This window comes from Anas platyrhynchos, chromosome 21, assembly GCF_047663525.1.
Source record: "Anas platyrhynchos isolate ZD024472 breed Pekin duck chromosome 21, IASCAAS_PekinDuck_T2T, whole genome shotgun sequence".
Lineage (NCBI taxonomy): Eukaryota > Metazoa > Chordata > Aves > Anseriformes > Anatidae > Anas > Anas platyrhynchos.
In genome coordinates, this window is record NC_092607.1 from 15,152,623 (window position 1) to 15,175,219 (window position 22,597).

At 53.9% G+C, this 22,597-nt stretch overlaps 1 protein-coding gene across 4 annotated transcripts in view; it reads right to left on the reverse strand.

The window, feature by feature from the left end:
- The window catches only part of LAMA5 (laminin subunit alpha 5), an 84,838-nt gene extending 63,951 nt beyond the window's left edge, over window positions 1-20,887 (reverse strand). For all 4 annotated transcript variants that reach the window (XM_072026570.1, XM_072026568.1, XM_072026569.1 and 1 more), the window contains exons 1-2: window positions 20,517-20,887; window positions 14,829-14,981 (exon numbers count right to left, since the gene is read on the reverse strand). In XM_072026570.1, the coding sequence (XP_071882671.1) occupies window positions 14,829-14,981; window positions 20,517-20,822 (459 nt within the window). In that variant the 5' untranslated portion in view covers window positions 20,823-20,887. The remainder of the gene's footprint in view (window positions 1-14,828; window positions 14,982-20,516) is intronic.
- Window positions 20,888-22,597: the final 1,710 nt, after the last annotated feature.

Sequence of the window (22,597 nt, forward strand, 5' to 3'; positions counted from 1 at the left end):
CTGGTCTTCAGCCCTAGTAGCTCCCGGGGCTCAGGCATCTGCAGAAGCTTTGCTTCACTTGCCACAGAGCCTTGCTCCTCTCCGACCCACCCCAGGACCGCCGAGCAGGTAACCTGGCTGCAGAAAGCGCAAACGCAGCGGCTTCACTTTGCTTGAGGGCTGATGCTCTCAAAACATCTCCAGCTATCACAGTCAGAAAGGTGTCAGCACACAAGGAAGAGGCCAACTGCAAACATCACTCCCGGGAGCACTTCTGCTCAGGCAGCCTCCAGCAGCACCAAATCTCTGGCCTGTGAGGCACGCAGGAGCCCCAGCAGCCAGGCACGGTTGGACTGAACTTCCCCGGGCCGGAGGAGCAATGTGTTGTGTGTTTGAGGCCATGCCCCTGACCTAGTTTCGTGCTCGCAGCAGTGCACCTGTTTCCCCCTCTCCCTTTCAGCAACCCGAGCCCGGGCAGCTACACCACCAACCCGCTCGCATCCTGTCCCCCCAGCACCGTCCCAGCCCTGGGGACATTGAGACGCAGGGGACAGGAGCGCCAAGCCACACTGGGACTGGCTGCTGACGTGAGATGAGGACCTCAGGACGTGGGTAAAAAAAAACCCAAAGCTTTTCCACCACCGAAGACAGAGCCCCAGCCCGCACAGCACCCAAGCGCCCATCCCCGCTCCCTGCCCAGAAAATAGCACTGCTGGGGTGGAGCGGGGGATTTACTGTGCTCCAACACAAGCAAAACAGACAGCGATGCAAGGAGGGGTTGTGGAAACAGCATAAGCTCGGGGTTACAACCTCAGCCTGCCTCCAACAGCCGCCGCATGTCCTTGCTGTCCCCTGCAGCTCGCCTCTGTGGGGATGGGGGCAGGGAGACGGGCAGCTCACAGCCACACGAGATTAACGAGGAGCTGCAGCACGTTATGCCCCCACGAGATTAACGAGGAGGTTTTAATGACCTGGTGCGAAGAACCCGAAACACTTCTACAGCAGCTGCAAAGAGCAGCAGCCATCGCACTTCTGTTCCTCGCCCGACACTCACAGCTCTTCTACAGCAGGGGACTTGGGAGCGTGATTTAGTGTTTAGTGCAGAGCTGTGCACAGCAGTGACACAAACACTGCGGGGGACAAGAAGCAGCTCCTGGAGGACAAGCAGCAGCCCTCAGCGGGACGCAGCCCATCCTGCATGGGCTCAGCTCAGGACCAAGATTGAGCGGTGCTCTGAGGTCCACAGGAGGCCACTGCGCTGTATGACCCTGCTCCCAGGGGTAGGTTTATAAATATTTTCCAGGATAAAAATTTGTAAACAGCACCTTTCAACTCAGCCGAGAACTGAGTCTTGATCTCCTGCTCTCACAGAGAGTCGCCCCCTCTTCAAAGGAGGGGAGGCAGAGCCATGAGTGCACACGGGGCAGCTCCAAGCAACCCGCCCTGTTTGGCACCAGCCTCCAGAGCTGTCGTGGTGGGGTTTGTGCTCGTGGTGTGTCCACCAGGCGCAGCCCCAGCCTCCCCTGCCATGCCTCCCTGCACTGCTCCCAGGCACGGGGTCTGTCGCCCTGGCGGCTTCCAGAAATGGGATCTGCCCGGGGAAACGCGATCACCTCTGCTGCGAGGGACAGGGGTCAGATTCTGCTGAGATCAGAGCAAAGCAGGCTGGCATCCGACTCCGAGCCTCACAATTCCTGAAATCAATACACGGCCCGCTGTGGTAACTTCACCTCCTCTGCTCTTTGAAGAGTTCCCTCCCGTCCCCCTCCGCCGGCCACGAAAGCAGGCACTGGGTGGTCCCTCCCCAGGCTGTAAATTGGCTTGTTGAAAGCCTCAGCAAAAGAAAGGTCAGATGCCTTATAAACTGTGCAAAACCAGCAGGGCTGGACAGCTATTGGCGCATTATTCAGGGATATGCACGGCCACACAGCTGCTTGCACCACAGCAGGTGTACCTACATGTAGTCCAGGTACAGACACAGAGATTTCCCCCAAATGGTGGGCAAAGATACACCATGCCCCAGACCTTCAGCTCTGGCTACAGAATGAGCTAAAAGTGTTGTAATCGTGGAGCCGCTGCCATTCGCTGTGGATAATAAACCCTCCACGCAGAAAACACACCCTCCGGGGAAGCAGAGCTCCGGCTCTGCACTCCTTAGCTCCTGCCATCAAACAATTCAGGTGTCCTCGTGAGGTACAGCGATAAACCCACAGCTTTTTCCTTCTGGTTCAACCACAAGAGGGCAACAGCCCGGGCACACAGCTGATCAAAGCCTGAGGTCTGCCAGGAGGTGACCGCACGCTGCAAAGCCACCGCTGAATGCTTGTAGAAGGAAAAGGAAACACAGAAGTAGCTGCAATGCTTCTCATCAAAGACATTATTTTTGTGAGCTGGGCAGGAGAACTGCAGCTGGGCTGCCTCTCCTCCCAGGAGGCAGGACGCAGTGCATGGGGCTGCCAAAACCCAGCCTGGCTGGAGCCACTGACCGAAGGGACTGGAGAGCCCTGTCCCACCACCCAGACCTCAAGTGTGGCTGCTTGCTGGTCCCCCAGTCCACCTGGGACTACTGCAAGCACCTTCCCAGAACCTCACAGCATCCTCATTCTGCTGGCAGGCAGAGATCAGGGCACAGAGAGCAGAGACAAGGCCAGCCAGCCACTTGACAGAGACCTTCAGGCCAGTTTTCAGACCCATTCCATGAGCAGACCTTCACATGAGGAACCGCAGCTCTGTGCTGCAGCAGCATGCTCCAAACCCTAAAACCAGGGTTTCTTGTAAGATCCTAGCAATTTGGAAAAACCCAGCTGTCCCGCAGGTATTCCCACCGCTCTCAGCCTTGCCTTTTGCAGCCAGCCTGCGGCATCGCTGCAGGACAAACACATTTACTGCTTGCTCAGCCCCTCCTGCCTCCCTGCTCCCACTGCCCAGCCCTGGAAAGGAACAGAGATAAGGGGAGCGCTGCAGAGAACACAAGGGCTTAAGAAAGCTGCGATTGAGTAGAGATAAGAGCTCTGGGCGTGTAGGCACGCACCACTGGAAGAAAGACCACCGGTGAAAGAAGGGAGCACGTGTGCACTGGCATGCGGCCAGGGTGGGGGCACAACGTAACCACCCCACTTACCTGGAAGGTTAAAAAGTTTTTAAGCAGTGGCATTATCACCCTCAGGGTGCCCCTGCCTGATTAAATACATCTCACTGATGCTTGCCATTGTGGCTCCGTGCAGATGCTTGTGATGTCTGGGCAGCCCGGCACGGTGGGAAGAGACGCACGGCACAAACGAGCACCCTGCTCCTCTGCCCCACGGCCTAGTGTAGCTGCTTGGGCCTTTTTGGGGAAAAAGCAGCAAAAAGATGGAAGTAAAGGATCAAGGCTGTGGCCAGGACCCATCCACCCAGCCCGGGAGCAGAGCTGTTTGTGGCCGGGCAGGCACAGCACCGGCATTGAGGCTGTTTGATGAGCGGCACGTGGTGGCTGCACAAAGCCCCTTTTTGGTGTGAGCACTTTGCTCACCACAGATCCCAAGCGATTCACTGTGTCTTTGTGCCGTCTGATCACCTCCAAGGAGCAGGCTCTAGGCCCTGTAATCTCTGTGTGACCCTAAACTGTGCTTTAGATCACAAATGTGGTGGTGGGGACTAGGGGAAGGAGAGTGCTGGTGCACGGCAAAGGCCTTGGAGCATCCTCCTGCCCTGGTGCTACAAACCCAGGCTCCCTGAAATGCTCCCAGCCTGCTGCTCCGACAGGCACCCTCTGCAAAGCCCTGCTACCAGAATTGTTCTACGTAACGTTGTTAGCCTCATTCAGCCAATAAGCCACAAGCAGAAGGGAAAGAAAATGAGGAGTTAACTGGGTACAAAAATGACATCTCCAAACACCCCCGACTTGCAGCATCGAGATGCAATCCCCTCCCTGCACCACGCTCAAAGAGCTGGGCAGAGCCTGCTGGAAAGGGACCTGGGATGAGCAGGGCTGTGCAGAGCCCACACCACCTCCAGCTTCCCACCTGGTAAATCCGAAGCAAGCATTTCAGCGGCCAGCCCCAGAATGAAGCAGTTGCAGGAACTCGGTGCAGCCCTCCCTGGAAGCACACGATCCCCCGGGTTCCTCAATGAGACCCGCTCATTTTTCACACCGTTAAGGGAAATGCAAACAGCTTCAACATTTCTGTGCCTACATTAGGCTCTCAAGCACATTTGCTGCCTATCTTATCAGCAGGGCTTTAGCAGCCTTTCTAAGTTGTTTCAAGACTTTGGCCTTCAGAAAGCTGGAAAGGGGGGTGGAAAAACCCTCTATTCATACTTACCAAAGCACAGCACATTTTCAAGTGGACATTCCTCCCATCCAGAGCAAACAAATGCTCCTGCCTGTATGTTTGATGCATTGCTTAAGTTACAGTAACACCAACCCAGATTCGTTGTGCAAGACAATTTCAATTTTCTTAGGAGTTCCTGGACCAATTTACAAGTGGAACGGAGAAGCCAGACAAAAGAACACTTGTCTCTGCTTCAGAGAGGATGCAGGATGATTTACACCCCGGTTTTACAAGCTAGGACCACAACCTCGTTGGGATGGGCTCTTCAGAGCATGCAAAGAGGTGTACAAACCTGGGAGCTGCTCCATGAGCAAACACTCTAGGCTCTGTAACACTAAAAATTAAAAAAAATGCAGTAAGAGCTGTAGCGAGACCCTTTTTAGTAACAACAAAGCCTTGCTGATTTGCTAAGTTTACTCAGGAAGGCCTTGGCCGAGCCATTGGCTGACAAAAGGAACAGCCAAGTCCCCTTAAAACTCCAACAACTCCCTGCTTTTCTTGCCACCATCATTGTGGGTCTGGATTTGTTACAAAGGCTTTCTGCAGTCACAGCAGGGCTTCGGTGGCACCACGGAGAGCCTCCAGCTACAAGTGGTGAACGATGCAGGGGCGGCTGACAGCCACGCAGCTGAATTCACAAGCTGACACAAGCTCAGCACTTAATTTGCCAAAAAACCACAGAAGGCACAACTTGTAGAGCTGTGACACAGCAATTTCACATCAAAGAGGATTTCAGCCCCAGCCTGTCCCCAGCCCACCCAGGTTTTCTCTTTCCTTGCATTTATGGGATCAAAAAAAAATTCCAGTGTCATACATTTCACTCGCAGGGCTGCAGCAAACTCACTCCAAGTTGCATGCCAGCTTCAGCTCCGAGCGTTTCCTTGGGCTGTCCTGTCCTTTAAGAGACTGGGAGAACAAAGAAATCTTGGCAGCTGGCCACGCTACAGGCAAATATTTCCCCCGTTCTCTTGAATGAAGTGGATATCCTGTCACAAACCTGCACACTCGGGAAGGGTAAGGAGGAGAAGGAAAGGGAAGAGGATGAATTAGCTAAAGATTGGCACGAAGCGAGAGGTCTCAGCATGCCACCGAAGCCACTGAAAGGATTTCATTTTACACGGCCAAATGCCGAGGAGGAATAACTCACACGAACCTCAGAGGAGCTCCGAGCTCACTGCCACCCAAGAGCAGCGCACCTAAATCCTTCTGAGCGGGTCTGGAGGGGGATTCCGATATCTCGTTCTGACACCAATTTCTGTCTGGTTCTGACCCAGCTCCACAAGGACACAAACACCACTCCCTTTCTGCTGTCCCTGTCTTTTATTTCCACCTTGCCCATTCCCACGGCCAAGCAGCGGGTTTGGAAAGTCCCTTTTGGTGCCACCATCAGGCAGCACCTCCAGGTCCCACCTGTACAGAGACCCAACCCCAGCAGGGTCCCTCTGCACGGGCACGGCCAGAACACCAACCAACGTGCTGACGTTTTAGCAATGTTGCTGTTTTGTGATTCTTCTACGTGGTTCCTGCAAGCTCTGGCAGTGCTGCGTTTAAAGCTGTTGGTGAGTTGTTAGCAGATTTCAACAATACCAAACCTGGCACGTGCGAGCAAGCTCATTCTTCTGAAAATCTGCGTTGGAGCCACGCACCACGTTAGCGTTGGTCAGCAGGTTTCCCACCATGACACTGCCATTCAGAGCCGGCTTCGCTGACCCAACAGCAGCACATACCAGGGGCAGGGCAGGATTAACATTCCCAATGCCACCGCTAACCCCAGAGATCTGCAGGCACAGCAGTTGTGTGACAGTTCGTGCCGCTGCCGGGGACGCGCAGAGCTCGCAGGTTTTGGACTCCCACGAACCCCAGCAGCGCCCTCGTGTTCACGGTCCCGTTTACGGAGACTCGCTGTGAACTGATGCCAAGGCAGAAAGCAATGGCTGGTAAATAAAGGAAATAAAAACACACAAAACCCGTCGTGGACTCCAGCCAAAGCCTTCGTGCCCACTGCGTTTGGGTGAGCGCAGACTTTGCAGAGGACTGAAGGAGGATTAAGCGGCAGCTTTAGCAAACAGCCAGCATAACGCACGATGAAGGCAGCAGTAGGATTTGTTTGCAGTTGTACGGCTGTTTACTATTTGCAGCTGTGTGCAAATAGCAAAAAGCCATTCTTTTCCCCTTCCGATCAGGCCTTGGCATCATCTGCATTTGACTGTACCCAAGAGCTGCCTCCAGCAGCATGCCAGCCGGGTTTTGGTTACAGGGCGCGCTCTGATCACAGCAATGAGAACCCTCAGGAAGCCATCAGCAGAGCTCAGCTGAGGGTTTGTGTGTGCAAGAAACAAGAAAGAGCAACTAAATGCATGTGGGAAAACCTGGGGCAGCTCTCAGGGTTTGGCTGTTTGCTTGTCACTGCATGGGTTAAGCAAATGACCACCGAGAGCCCTCAGAACAGTGAGCAGCAGATGCGTGATTTACTCTCAGGATCAGCTAGAACAGTTACACGGGCAAGCTTTGCCAGCAGGTCTGCTCCAAAGACACATTTTTCAGCAGAAACAAAGTACAATATAAAAGCCCTCAATGGTAACGCAGCTCTTTCAGGATAAAGGCACCTTATTCTAACCCCTGGGTAACCATCCGACACAGACACACAGCTCTGCGACCAGGGCCGGGCTAATTTAACCCTGCTGGCAGGGCCACAGCTTCCCCAGGTAGATGTGGTGGGCGAGGAGAGGTACAGAGCTTCCCACTGCATCCAGGAGACTCAAGTCTCTCACCAACATTTTGCCTCAAGCCAATGTTTCCCCCAGCCCTTGCTATTCAACGGAGGGAAGGACAAATCAGACAATCCCAGCACTTCCCTCCAGGAGGCTGAGGAGGTATCCAAGAAGAGGACTAAGGAAGGAAGAGGGTGCCAAGTCCCCAACCTGTGCTACCTCTGCTCTCCCCGTATCTGGTGGCTCCATTTCCAGGGCACGTGGGGCAAGCCGAGTGCTTGCAGGAAGGCAGCCCCGTTGCTTCCTGCGCTGCACAAACAGGAGCTGGCACAATCCCGACCCACCTCCCATTAGTGGTGACCTCACATTAACAAAGGCCTTTTTATAGCCACACTTGGCAAACCCTTCTGTGGGGCACCAAGTCACTCCTCCTGCCCTTGTCTGACTCGGGTGACCTCGCCCAAGGAAGCCCCAAACCACCACGCTGCCCTCACCTCCCGCAGCCATCCACAGGCCACCCTCAAGGCCTTGTCCTCCTACCTGCATCTCCCCTATCACCAATCCCTGTTTCACCCTCTCCTCTTTGGCCAGCTCCTCAGCACGCCTCTAGAAGCAGAAACTGTGGCCTGTTCACACAGATCTGGGACATTTCCCCCCTTAGCTGCCACAGGCCCTCAGGCTGCTCCTAAGCCATTTGAAGGCTCCCCCCCGGTGCCATCCCACCAGGCTCGTGCCTCCCACCTCCCCCCTTCCTACTCATCTCCTTTTTATTCTGTCAAGCAGGAGGCAACACATCATTCACTGCACTGCTTGACACCCCACATAGGAGGGGAGCTCTGGAATTCGAGGAGCACCGAGTCCAGAAAACAGGAAAGGGCTGAGGATCAAGGCTGGGCACAGCCCAGGGGCCCCCGTTTACAGCTCTAATAAAAGGATGAGGCAGAGATGAAAGCAGGGCTGAGCCAGGCGTGGTAAGGCAGAGAGGGAAACGTGTGGGGTGGGGCAGGCAGAAGAGGCTTGAAAGAGCAGAGAAGCTGACTAGGCAGATGATGAGAGGTGCATTTTCGCGTGTTCCTTGCCAGCCCTGTGGATCAGAGCCAGGACAGGGCTGTGGCAGGCGGGAACGGCTCCAGAAACCCACCTCGGGAAGCAGGAATTGCCCACTCGAGAGGTTTCTCACCGTGACCTGGACAAGCATCGAGGACTGAACGCACTGTGCAATGCTTCCCAGCCCATTTCTGGGTCGCAGACACCGGCGCGCTCCGTGTCAGGGCTGTGACCCTCTCTGCTTCCCCTGGGCACGCCGACCTTTACAAATGCTCCCTGCCACGTCTGTCTGCTGCAGGAAAACACAACTCCCCGGCAAGGCAGAGGCCCGACTAGATGGGTCTGGTCTGTTTTAACTTGCCTGGAGCAGCCACAAAGGGGTCAGCCAACGCCGACCCCGCAGCACGTGTATCTGCACACATTCACACCCGACTCAAGGCACACTCTTGTTTACCAGCCCAGCCAAGCAGACACTTTCCAGGAGAACAGCAAGAAATTACAAGGCTTGCCTTCCAGCTATTCATTGCAAACCAAAGCCTCCCCTACGCCAGCTCCCTGATTGCCTGACCTCTCCCCGGCTCGCGCTCGCCTCGAGGCTTTCTCCTAATCTTTGAAGAATCCCAAGGAGTGGAGCAGGACTGGGCAGCCTGGCAGGGACGGAGAGCACTGCCACAGGAAACCTCACCGTCAGCCTCCTCATTTCTCATCACGCCGAAATTTAAAAATAAGCAGTGATACCCGGGGAGAAATTACCCTTGAAATCTTGCATGCAATTTTTAGAAACAGAGTAATTATCTTTTCATCAGTCGTTACCCAGATCTGTCCTAGGGGGAAGGCTGAGGCTGAATTTTAACACCTGAGTTCTCCTTAGCTGGGTCAGGTCCAGGCAGAGCAAGCAGAGCCTCTGGGAAGATTAAGCAGTTGAAGCACAAGGGTTATTTGTTCAAGATGCAAAGGCCAGTCAGAAATAACCCCTGTGGAAATCACAAAAAGTGCCACAACGATGAGTGATGCTCAGAGCCTCCTCCTCCACCAGGAGTCTTCAATTCTCATTGCTCAGGGCCTGGCAGGTGTTTGGGGAATCAAATGCTGCAAGTGCAATGCCCCCTACTCACTGCAGGCCTGGAAGACTGATTGTAAGCAGTACTGGTTCATGACATAAGTAAACAGAACAGAATTAAAATTCACATATCGCCCATGATTTACCTCAAGGGATGCTCTGCGTGTCTTCTTGCTTACAGCAACCAGCATGAGCAGTAACAAAATAAAAAGGATCAGCCTTGCCTGCTCTGGACCCTGGAAAAGGGAATTTCGTATCTGACTTGGCACGGCTGCTCGGAAGGGAGGGGATGGGTTTGCCCTCGCTGCTGGAGCAGACAGATCCCCACCTGTTAGCAACTGAGTGCTCCCTTCCCGCTCACCTGAGCTGCTCCTGTGCAGCTGCTAGAGCCAGGAATCCTGTGGGAGCCGGCAGAAAGCACAGAGAGGTTGAGAAGGCAAAAAGGCAAAGCAAAGGCAAAAAAAAAAAATATCCCCCCTCATCAGGAGGAAAAAAATAAATCTCTACATAGGAGAGGAGACTGTCACCCCAGCTGTTGAAAGCAAAAAGGATTTCTGCTCAGCCTGCTTAACATGCTTTATTTTTAATACTGCTTTTGCTCCATGAGCCAGAAAACACTTTGGAGAAAGAGCGTCTTTGTTGGAGATTTTACGCCCCAGTCCTTTACTTAAGGTGCAAAATCTCCCAGTAAATGTCACCGGGCCTCCTACCCCTTTCCCACAGTGACACCCCAGCACAACGAAGAACTAGAAGTCCTTGCAGTAAATGATTTTTTTTTTAAATAAAGACTATATACAGAAGTCCTGAAATCTTCATCTGTTTTTGGAACGCTCTATGAGAAACTCGTGCCAGGCAGCTGAAGCACTGTGTGGCCCCGAGACAAATGGAAGCTGTGCATTTGCTATAAATGTGTGTACAAGAAGGATGCAGAAGACATCTCCACCAAGGGGAAGAAAAGGAAGAAACCCATCACAAGTCTCCCTCTGTGCACAGTGAGAATGAACAGGGTGCCTCGGAGGAAAACGTTGGCAGCAGTGATATCATCCAGAGGCAAGTAAGAGATCTCACAGCCACTGAAACAAGGGTGCAAAAGGAAGAAGGTGAGAAGCTTTTAGCTGAAAATTCTTCTTGGATGACCATAACCCTTACCCCATGCCAGGCTTGGGGTAAGCAGCCACTAGAAAAGCTCCATTCCAGAGCAACCACGAGCTCTCTTCTTGGGATTTCATAAATTCACTCATTAAGAAGGATATTTGAATTAACTAAGCCAGGAAATAAACATCAAATTCACGTGTGCTGACGGCTTTTGCTGGCAGCAGGGAGGTAAGCTCAGCCCATCGGCCTGCAAGGCTTTCCTTCCAGCTGCCTTTCAAAGAGGCTTCCTGCACCTCCGGCAGCTCCCGTTACCATTCCAACTCAGTGAAACCAAACAGGAGCCTAGAAACAAGCGTAAGAAGATTTCAGAGCGCTGTGAGGCTCGAGGTGCTGTGCCCTGCTGTATTATGCCCTACAGCGCCCCGTTAGCATGGGGCCAGGCAGCATTTCCACCCACTGAGCCCTGCCCAGAACTTCAGGTTTGTTACCAAGAAAAGGGATCTCAGGAGAGGGACTGACTTGCTCCTGCAAGCCAGGCCTCATGCCCAGGACCTGAAAGCATCCTGCATGGCTAACTTCTGTGCTGAGCAGGTCCCTGGGGGCTAAGTTTGCAGTACAAGAGGGAGAGGAAGCAGGCTTATGCCCTGGAAATCCACCACAGGAAAAGACACCTCCTTTTGAGGCACTTTTCAGCTGGCCAGGGGCTGAAGCACGCAGCATGCCCTGTGCCAAGCGACACCTTTGCTTCGGAGCTCAAGGAGCCTGGCACACGTAAGGTAACCAGCCCGACAGCAGCCAAAACAAATGCTAGCTTTGGCACATCCCGCTGTAATATGAAACTCAAAAAGGAGGCTTCAAGGCACCCAGTAAGCTCTCAGCCTGCTCCCTCACCTAGACACAGCCCTTAGACTGCAGAAGGCACCATCCCGCGGGCCCAGGAGCTCAGCTCAGTGCTCTTCATCTTCTTTTTATCTTCCCAAATTACCAATGACTGAACTTCTTGTTTATTCATTTTCCAATACTTTAAAAACTACTTTTTCAGCAGTTAACAGCCCAGATCTCCCTGCTGGGTGGCAGAGGTGAGGGGACACAGGTGTTTCGTGCTGGTGACCAGGGCAGAGGGGACACCGCGCTGCCAGACCTGGCTCACCCCTTCCGTGGGGGCTTTCAGCCATAAAGCCTGTTCCTGCTGAAATGAGAATTAATCACCTTTAGGGGCGTAAATCCAAACTCTGCTGTTCTCCAGTGTCCTGGAGCCGCTGCCCACCCACCTTCCCACCGCAGTAATTAACCCCGGGCAAGCACAGGCACGAAGCTCCTGCTGTCGCATGACGGCGAGCATTCCTCTCCCCGGAGTTTATGATAAAGCACCAGCTATCCATAAACAGCCCTGGGAAGGGCTGGCCCGGGTTCACCTTCACGCAAGGAAGATGTCAGGCACTGGCAGGGAGCCAGCCATTCATGGTTCTGTAAACCTCCTGAGTTTTGTCAGCTCTGACTCAAATGACCTACTTGAGGGGGGGGAAAAAAAAAAAAAATAAGAAGTCCATCACACCCTTTCCTCCCCTCCACCCACAGTGGCGCTTAATCACAGCGGACAGTTTCCAGTGAGGGTGAGTCACGGCCTCCTGTCCCTGTGAGCACAGCACAATGCACTATGGTGTCCCAAAAGTGCAGCACCCTGCGGCCCTTCCACCCCATGAAGCCGGCCCCGTGCTCCACCGTGGTGCCACGGAGCTGTAGGATGCAGCAGGCAAAGCCACGCGGTCACCCAATCATTCATCCCAAACACGTTAAAGCTTTAGGCATAAAGTCAGGATTAAAAGCAAGGGACAAAAAGAGAGCCTATTCACACTCCCCGCCCCAACAGCTCCTAAAATCCATTTCACTTCCCTCCTTGGAGCTGCTTGCCTTAGTTCTGGCTCCCAAATTCAGCTCCTACAAGGGAACCCTCGGTGACTTTTATTCCTCTCCAGCTTTTCACCCTACCAACTCTTCAGAGACAAAGCTCCCCTTCCCAGGAAGGCAGGCACAGACACAGCAGCAGGAGCAGCTCAGATCCAGCACCCGGCAGATCAGCAGCCACAATCCCTTCCCGTGCCGGGGCAGGAGCTCTGATCTCCCTTGCTGATGAAGCTGTTAAGATTAGGCCACTGCTGGCACTAAGATGACATGATGCAAGTATTTAATACACTCCCGCCAGGTGGGAGGCCAGCCGGAGTGGTTTTTACTGGTTTTTTGGATGTTTTAGAAAAGAAAATCTTACCTGCTGGCTGTGAATTATGTCCCCCCTCTCTCCTTCCCATAGGATTTTAACACCCCTGTGAGGAGAGCAAACTCCCGGGCAGCAAGAGCAAAGCCCAACAGGTTTCTTAATTAACTGCCCCTCTCCCAGTTGCCACAGCCTTGCCAACTGCTGGAGAAACTCAATTCCAGCTGGTAATTAAGCAGTTACGGCTCAGGAGGGACAACGGCAGCAGGAAAGCACCGCAGCGATGGGACAGGGTTGACACCACAGCCTCCTGTGCCAGCCCCTGCTGAAGGACTCTGCCATCAGCATGCTGGGCACCAGCGATTCCCCAGAGGGACAAGAGCTTTTCGTGGCCATCAGTCCCTTAAATCAAAACTTAATTGGCCCAAGAGCTCCCTAGAGGGTTACGTGGAACAAGGAGAGGCCTTGTCAGGCAGCCAAAAAGAAGAGCCCAGCATTCAGACATGCCTCCGAGGGTGTTACCTGCACCTTTCACAGGTATCCAAGGAATTTGCAGAGCCCGGCTGCCAGGTCCACCAACCCGCTCCAGCGCTCACCCCGCAGACCCCACTGGGTCCCAAAAAATCCTCTTTACCCTCCTCCCTTTCAACCAGCCTCAACTTCAAAAGGAGGAAATCAGCGATTTTGTAACGTTTCATCTTGTTTCTACTGCCTGACCCACCAACACAAAGGAGGGAAAAGCAAAGAACTGACTCTCACCGGGAGCAAAACCGATTATTAAAGCAATTAAGTACAATAACAGCACGTATTAAGAGGAAGCCACTGAAAATGGGCTGATACTCCAGTTTGTGGTCCTGTTCCAACGAGCTGGGCAAGCACTTACTTTCCAGAAGCAGGAGGGACACCGAGAGATCTGTGAGGCCAGAGGAACTCCCCAGCAGATATGACAAACTGCAGCCAGCACCATGCCAGTCGTGCTACCAACCTCGTACGAGCAACGGTGAGCAAATACAGGGGGTTAGGAGACAAGGTGAGCTTACAACAGCTCAGTTTCAGAACTGCAGCCCTCCCCCAAATTATTCCAGGCTCTGTCTCCCAGCACTGCAGCTCTGAGGGCTGCAAACCCACAGATGAGCCAAAATCACCAGCTTGCAAGTGGCTGGCATGGCTGGATGAGCTCTGGCCTGAAGGCAGAAAACTGACAGTGAGTGACAAGGAGGAGGAGAAGCTCTCCAGGAAAGTTGGGCTTTGAGAATCCCTTTCCTGAGCGCGGCGAGCAAGCAGGAAGCCACATGGCAGGCTGCCCCTAGGTCGGGGGGAGGCTGCAAATAATCCACCCCCCAGCACAGCCCTGCCAGCAGGGAAGTTTCTGAGAGCCAGCAGATGCCACCTACGTCGGCTACCAGGGCCAGCACACTGTGTGCAGCCCCAGAAGGCTTTGCCCACACAGCACTGTGCGATGCACGCTGTGCCCCGGGCAGTCAGGGACATTTTGGTGGGGCTGTGTATTGGCACGCACGGGAGAGAACAGAGCCGGGAGGGTGCTGAGAGGCTCAGAGCAGGTGCTGTGGGACAGCAGGGAGCAGATCAGAGACAATCCTGAGGATTTTGAGTCTCCCTCTCCCCATAAGAGAGGTGCTGGGGGCAGAGATGAGGCAGCACAGCACCACCAAGGAAGGGGGATCCCACACAGCAGCCCCCCATTCCTCAGACCTCGCACCAGTAAGCAGAGCCACGTCCTGCAGCCCCTCAGGCCTCTGGTTTCTGACACTTTGCTCTTTCCTGCAGCTTCAGATGGGACATCTTTCCCGCTGCTTTCCCTAAGCCGAGGAAGGTCTGAGAGAACAGCCTGCTGCCAGAGGAATGGGTTTGGGGCTGAATAGGAGCAGCAGAGGAGGCGGCGTGGGCTGGCAGTCATCGCTATTACGATGTTAATTCCCTTTGACTTGCCAGCATTAGAGACCGAGCAGCCATTGTCACCCTTTGTCTTTTACAGGAAGATCTTCAGCAGGGCTAGCTGTCTTCAAAGAGCTTTAAACACACCAGTTAAAGTTTTACAGCACAACCTTAAATTCCTCAGAGCTGTATTTCTAAAAATTGCACCCCTTCGGGAGCCAGGTACTCCCCCTTTAGGGGAACGGCACCTGTGTGGCACAGGAGATTTTCATGACCCAACTTTTAGGAAAAAAGCTAAATAGTAACAGCAAATGATACAGATGACAGTTAATGCTAGGAACAGACAGATGAGGTTTTTCCCTTCCAAGTTTTAACAGAAAATGTCATTAAATGAGGAGGTCTCATCTCAGCCTCACAGCTAAGGCTACTAAAGGACTTCAGATGCCCAGAAGGGCCCAGAAGGACCAGTCCTCACCAGCACAGCCTCCAACACACCCAAGCAGGACTTGGCTTACCTGTCCAAGGTCCAGAGTGACGTTGACCTGGTTGAACTCCAGCCCCCGGGACAGTGGGGGGCTCTGCCACCAGCGCTCTGTCCCATCGATGGCGTTGGTTATGGGGTGCGCCTTGTTGCTGTTTGCCGAGGAGCAGATGTCACAGTACTGGCCCTGGTGGAAAGCACAGAGACAGCATTTAATGGTAGCCAGGAAAACACGACCCACTGTGCCCAGCAGCAGCCCGAGCTCCAGGGCCACCAGCCCGTGGCTCCTCTGCTGAGGCTGCCACTCACAGCCCTGCCAATACCCGGAGATCCTGACCTGGGCCATTCAGTCATCCCTACAGACCCAGGCTGCCAGTTCTCCTGTCCAACTCTGCAATCCGTTCCTTGTCAACCCATGATTTCACAAGCACAGTCCTTTCAGCTACGTTTTCAAGCTTAATGGTGTAGCAGCCAAGTCCCTTTCGCGGGTGATGCTTCAATGCAGGGCCCGAAAGCGACAGCCCCTGCTGTCACTTGGCCAGGGACCCCATTGCAATCACTCTCATGAAGTTTTTTCTGCCTTGCTTTTGTGGTGCAAGTGTCTCTGTCAGCTCCCTGGACACGCTGCCAGAAAAAAAAAAAAAAAAAAAAAAAAAAGCTCTGCAACTTTAACAGCACCTCCTGAGCAGGATCAGACAAAGCCCCGAGCTGTTAAGGGCAATTCTTTCTTTCCTATTTAACGCACAAATGAATCTGACCCACTCGCAAGGAAACCTGCAAGGAACCTGAAATTAGCAAGGAACTTGTTTTGTGGAGCCCCCGTTCTGTCACTTGACTTGCTGCTACAGAGCCTGAAAGGGAACTCTGTTGCAGGCGATTTGCCTTTAAAAGCTGCAGCTATTCCCAGCAAACAAGCTGCCCTTGCCTGTCCCAGCTGCAGCCAGCTTTAATATTACACCAGGTACACGATTTCAAGACAGGCAGTCTCCTTCCTGCTTGCTCCACGTGCGCCCCTAGGATGGCACAGCCACCCCAGAGATTTTCCAGATGCCCCAAACTTTGGGAGAGTTGCAGTGCAAAGGGAACTGAGAATTCCCTGCATTCCTCCCCACGGCCATGTTATTTGCAGGCAATTATGCAATGCAAATTGTGCCAGACGAGCACACCTCTTAATTAACTCCCCCAGGAAGGTGGAAACAGCAGATGGGTAGGCACCAGGACAAAGAGCAGGGCAGCTGAAACCACCCTGGTGCCAGGCAGGGAGCTCCTGCTGGACGGAGAGGTCAGGACGTGTCCTGCTGGAGCACGCCCCGAGCAAGGAGGGCGAGCAGAGCAGATAGAACTGACCCAGTCCTGAGCACAAACCTCAAGGGGAACCGGTGCAACTGGTTGTGTGGAAAGCTCTGCTGCACGATGCACACCGCTGAGACAGGGAGAAGCGAGGAAAGGTTACAAAACAGGGATAAACAACAAAACCCGAAGTGCTTTCATACTTCAGATTCTTGCTACGGATGCAAAAACCGTTTCGAACCGTGCGTTCGCGCTGATGGGTGGCAGCCAATTCAAGCTTAATAAGAGGGGACTAAAAATTAGGCTCAGCTGCTATACATTTGTAATGCTGATGTTATCCCACGGCACCGCTGAGCAGCCTGCATGTGTTAGCTGCCAGGGGGCTGGTAACATGTCAACAGCTGAGCTAAGCTTGCTGTTAAAAGCATCACAGCCGCCCCCCCCCCCCCCCCATGCACCAGTTGCTCGTTAGTTGTTTCATTAGAGCTGGACCTAGATCTGGTGAGAATCGTTTCCAGTTATTTGTGCATATTAAAGCAAGTTGTGCTCCTGTGCAGCACACCAGGTCTCTATGGGGAAAGGGAAGCTCTGACATCAGTGGAGGATTTTAATTAAAAAGCAGTTGTGAGGCACTGGGTAAGCGGACAGCAGGTTACCAGAGCAGGAGAGGCGTGGATGGCACCAAGGTATGCCATGGAAAGAGCTTAAGCAGTGCAGGGAAGATGCAAAGCAGCTCAGGGAACACAAAACTGCCGTTATCAGAGCAAACTGCAAGGGAGGGAGATAAGGAGGAGATGTGAATGGAGAGCAGCTTCCTGCAAGGCCTGCTCCTGCTCCCACTCCCATCAATAGGAGCTCTGAAGTTCCCTCCAAGCACAAAGCCTGGCCCGGCACCCCGCTGGCAGGGCTCGCCTCGGGGAAAGCAGATGGCTTTGTCCTGGTTTATCTGGCCTTGCCATGACCCAACCTCTGCTCTCCTCATCTCATTTAGCGGAAAACCACAGGGAGCGTGACCCAGCCCAGGCGGTTTGGGCTGAGGTAAGCGGGGCTGGAAACGGGGTGCAAAAAGCTGTATTGCAGACAAGGCAAGGAGGTGCTCCATGAGCTGTTACTGGGGCTGTCCTCCCAGATCACCCAGCTGCTCACCCCAAGCTCACCAGGTGTCTCCTGCAAGCTACAGCAGCTTGCCCTAAGAATTACTCCATTTCAGCTGCAGTTCAGCCCCCAGAGCCCAGCACTTTTCACACACAGAAGCGAGGCACACAGCACTGCAGGCACCCAACCAGCTGTTGTGTGACACAGCACAGGATGAAGAAATGCTGCTCACTGATGAACACAGGGCAACAAATGCCACAACATTCAGGAATTAAACAGATTCAGACCTCCTCTGTTACACCCAGACAAGACCTCCCGTAAGCATCAACACCGCTCAGGTGCGATTCAACAAGCAAACCAGAGCTCTGTGGCAGCAGGGCTGAGGTGAGGGCAGGTTTCAAATGAAAGCACGCGAGGTGGTGATGTGAAATCAGTCCGGCTTGTTGCACGTTTTTAAGTTCTAAGGTAATTGCCTCAATTAATGCCAGTAGCTTCCCTTATTGTTGTACTGCTAATCTCCTGAAATCAAGCAGTCATCTGCAGCCCCTGCTGGCTTTGGCAGGGCTCAGGAATAGCCCCCGGGGAACTGGGTGGGATGGGGAGGCTCTGAGCACCCTGCTGTGCCTCTGCCCCTGCCTGGGGAGACAGATAGCTTACAAGCATCTTCGGTAAAGCCTGATCAGGAAAATAAACCTGTAATCTCCCCTTTGTCTCAGCTTCAATAGGTGGCTCAAAGGCACTTCTCATTAAGGTGGGCCTGGCCCCGCTGATTAATGAGGGGAAGGAGGGGAGCAAACCTTCCTGGGAGTCCCTTTCAGCGCACCTCAGCACCGCCTCGCCTCACATCCTTACAGGCTGAAAAGCCTCCCGCGGTCAGAAATGCTGTCTTCTGCCAAAGAGCCCTCAATAAAGCAAAGGAAACTCCTTGAAAAGGTTTAGAGCCTTCCCACAAGCTGTGCCAAAAACACTGAGTGTCTTTAGGGCAGCATTATCTTAGAAAGCTCAACGATTATCGCCATTTTAACAATATCATGTTTTAAAGTGCATGAATTCCCTTTCCTAAAAAGTCTACAACGATATCAAATGAAAGGCAGAAAACAGGACGGCTGCATTAATGCTTTCCCAAACTTCCCTTCACCGCCACAGCAGGTGGAAATCCCTTGGAGGGTCCCAGGAGGCATCACTCCTGAGTTCCTGATGAAAAGCCCCTTTACACCACGGCCCCAGCACACACAGACGGCACCGAGCAGGTGAATGGGTAAGGGAAGGCACTGCGGTGGGACACACAAATACCGAGGATGGAGTGTGGAGCTCCTTATTGCCACTGCAGCCTGCCTAAATTGAACACTTCCCTCCCACCCCCCTCTTTGCTTTAGTCACCGGGTGGTGCCGAAACCCCTCAAGGGGATGAATTGGGAACTCTGACCTCTGCACCGAGCCTCCTGCTTCCTCCCCTCCCCTCTAGGTGCTGCCTGTGGTCACAGAAAGGAGCCACTACAAAAGGAGTTTTCTAAAGCTTTCGGCCCGACCAAAGAGTGCTGGCCTGGGAAGCGGTGCTCAGATCAAAGGAGCTGTGCAGGGGACAGGAGGGGGCTGCAGCAAAACCTGCAGCCAAGGAGCCCCATACAGCAGCTGGGGTTATTCAGGAGGATTTGCACACCCTGCGGTACCAGGAAAGGGCTGCACGTGGAGGATGAGTTATCCCTGAGGCTGGCACAGCCTCTGTGGTTTATTTTAGCCACTATCCTCCGTAGCACAGCGCGTGGGGCCAGCACACAGACAGACAGAAGGAGAGGGATAAACACAGACCCACATCTGCCAGCTTTTCTAAGTAGCCTTATCCTCCTACTTCTGCTTGAGAGGTTATTCACATCTGTTTGTAACTGCACACAGCAGCAGTTCATTCTTTACTTTTCCTTTCTTTTTTATACATTAAAAAAAAAAAGAAAAGTGCATCCCTGTAGGCACAATGACTTCAGGTAGCTCCCGAGGGTCTCCCCGTACTGCTGCTTAAAGCAAAGCTTGCTCCAGTTGGTGTTTTACAGCACAGCAAAGTGAAACAGATCACTTTTAAACTCTCAGAGGAGACTCCATCAGCTTTTGCCCTCCAGTAACATCCTCAACAATTTCTCTGACAAACGAGGCAAAATTCCACCTCGTAAACACAAAAGCCAGAAAATTCCTCGTCCGGCACAGGCTCAGGAGAATGCGGCCAGAATGAGAAAAATGCTTCAGAAGCTCATCTTACAACAAAGCCAACCCCAACAAAAGGCCGAGAAAGGCTCTCTCCCAGAAGCTGACGCTTCTCCCTCGCTCCTCATCCCTGCTGCATTCAGAAGGGACAATCCCATCGCTCTGCTGCAACAGGTGACCTGGCACCGCCAACCCCACAAGCAGCACACGCTGGTGGGCAGCAGCTGCTGGCTCTGCCGAGGGTTTTGTGCTACAGGAGCATTTCGAGGCAGAGTTGCTTCTCCTTGCTCGGGCTGCCCCGAGGGGGGCAGCAGGTCCGGCGTTCCTGCAGCTAAAGCGAGTGTTTTACAAGCCTGTTTACAATTCTTCTTCCTTCTTTTTAAGAGGGCCGGGGCAGTTAAGCTGCACAGCAGTTTTTACACCATCTGCATTCCTGGCTGCGTGCTCCCTCCGGGCTGCTTAAAATGGGACCCCTGAGCTAAGTCACCTGATGCTTGCTTGTAAAACTCTCCTCTGAACTTTCCCTCTGCTCATCCTAATGCCCCAGCGAACACAGGGGGGATTTCAGAGTTAAGCCCCCCCAAAGCTAAATATCACCATGCGTGGCACAGTGATTCTCTGGCTGGCAGAGGACTTCAGGGGCTGGCTCACCCAGGACGTAGGGCCATAAAGAGCCAACCCCTGTGCAAATAACGCCCGGGGAGCCCAGCGAGCCACGCTTCACGTGTTCGACTTCTGGGGAGCCCGGCAAAGCTGAGCACGTGTGCTCCGTGCCCTGGCTGCTCCGGGGGGCTTCCCACAGAGCCCAGCCAGGCTGAAGGGGGGTACCTGGGGGGCCCCTCACCCCCTCCTGGGGTGCCCAAGCCCCCCATGATCCAGAGGACACCGGCTCTGCATCAACTCCGGCCACATGGGAAAACACCAGTGGGGGTCCTGGGCGTTTGTGCCCCTCACGCAGCCTCCCCCCCTCCTCTGGCACCCACAGCAGGGTGGCAGGGCTGGGACAAGGCAGCGAGGGCCAGGGGGAGCCACAAAGGGAGGGCTCAGACTCCCTTAGACCCCCCCAACCCTTCCAAAAAGGGGGATCCCGGGGTGCAGCTCCACCACCCCCCCCGCGTTACGCGCCTCCCCCTCGCCGCCCTACCTGGATGGTCTGGTTGGGGTCCCCCCCGGCCAGCGGCCCCCCGACCAGCTTGCAGTACAGATCCTCCACGGCTCGGCGGCTGCCGGCTCCCACCGCCTCCTCCCCGCAGGTGGCGGTGGCGGAGATGCGGGTGCCCTCGGCCAGGTTGAAGTAGGGCGGGTGCAGGCTGTGCCCGTTCACGTCTCCGGGGAACGAAGCTGCGGGGCTGGCGGCGGCGGGCGGCACCACCAGTAGCACCAGTATCCCCAGTAACCCTCTCAACACCCTCCCCAGCCTCTCGCCTCCCTCCTCGGCTTCCCTCGCCATCTTCCCCGGAGGCAGCGGGGGCGAGCAGCGGCTTCCCCCGAGCCCCAGCCCCGGCTGTGCGCCCCGGCGCGCCGCGCCCGCCCTACTTCAGCCCCGGCAGGCGCCGCCTCCGGACCCCCCCCCTCGCCCCCCGGAGCCGGCCTCGCCCTGGGAACCCCCCCCCTTAAAGGCTTTAGGGGAGGAGAGGCCAAACGGGGTGAAGCAGTTTTTTTTTTTTTTTTTTTTGTTGGTTTTTAAGGAATGGAAGGGATAGGATGTTCGCGGGGAACAATGTGGGCATTGTGTCTGCGGCGCGGCGCTGCCGTGGGCTCGCTCGCCGGTGTTTTCAGGGCGTTAATAAACTCCATTAGCCGATAGGTTGGTTTATCTGCAGGAAAAGCCCTATTACTAATTAACAAAGCGTTAAAAGGTCCCACACAGAACCCGACTTACTTTCCTCGAGAGTAAGAGAACTCCTTACTCTCCTGCTCCCCACCTGCCCCCCCGGTGCTGTCACCCATGGCACGAGTTGGTGGAAAGCACCTTTGGGGTAAGAAACTGAACTCTGCAGTTAGTTGTACGCATCCCCAAAGCAGTGAGTTATATGCATCACCCAAACAGCAAAACACATCACCAAAACTGTTACGCACACCACCATACCCATCAGAAAGCTGCTTTGATTTTCCACCACGTGCAAGCTTCTCTTCAATCCCTAAAACTCAAGCAATAAACTCTTCTGATAAAATGGTGTGCCTGAACTGCCCCATGCTCTTTCTTTACACTAAGAAAATACAGAATAAATCAACTGAGATCAGGCCTGGGCTCCAGACATTGGAGACCTGTCGTGTCTGAACCCCACAGGAAGCACCACGAGCTCCTAAGTGTGCCCAGGTCCTCAGAGGCTGCTGCTGAGCATTTGCCCACCGCCTCTCATCGCCATCTCCGTGTCCTTTTGGTGGCCAGTCCCCAGGAGCCATCCTGCTGAGAAAAGTCACCGCTGCCTGTCCCCGGGCACGCACAGCCCACGCTGCACCAGGACACCAGGACTGAGCGCAGGGTGCTGCAGGGTGCCCGCTGCCACATGGCCAGCAAGCACCAAGCACAGCCTCCAAACCCCTTCAGCTCCACAGGGTTCCTAAAGGGCTTCCAGGCGTCTTTAACCCATTCCTGCTCATCTCTTTGGAGGTTTTCCTCCTGCTTTTCCCACTTAATGCCAGGTCTTACTACTTAGCAGGCGAATATATAATTTAAAAGCTAAATAGAGCCCTTGAAAACAAATTATTTTAAAAAGCACGGGCAGCCTTTGCCCTTTGAAGTCCACATTAAGGTGGGCAGCTTGCTCTGGGGAACGTGGAACAACCACCTCTGAGTGTACCACCTCTGATCTGCAGTAATGGTTAACGAACGTGTTTATGGACAGGAAACCAATACGCCACAGAGCTGGAATTAAAACTTCCTCAAACTTTATCTAACGCCATATTTCATTAGCTGCTTATACCCCATGGCATCTGCGAATACATGAAAGGAGTTAACGAGGAAAGCAGGGCACAGATTAAGAAAATAGCTTTCTCCCACCCCCACAAGATTGTTACAAGGCAAAACACTCAGGCCAGTCTAATATCTGTAATCCCTCTAGTGGTAATGTTGTGGCACGTAATTAATCACCCCTCCAAAAGGCAATTAAGGGAAGTGAACAATCCATCCAGAGCGAAATCACAGCTAGCACGTGGGTTTTGTGGCACAGGCTCAGCAGCACCCTGCAGGAAAAATGCCCCTTCTGCAGCCCGAGCTGGCCT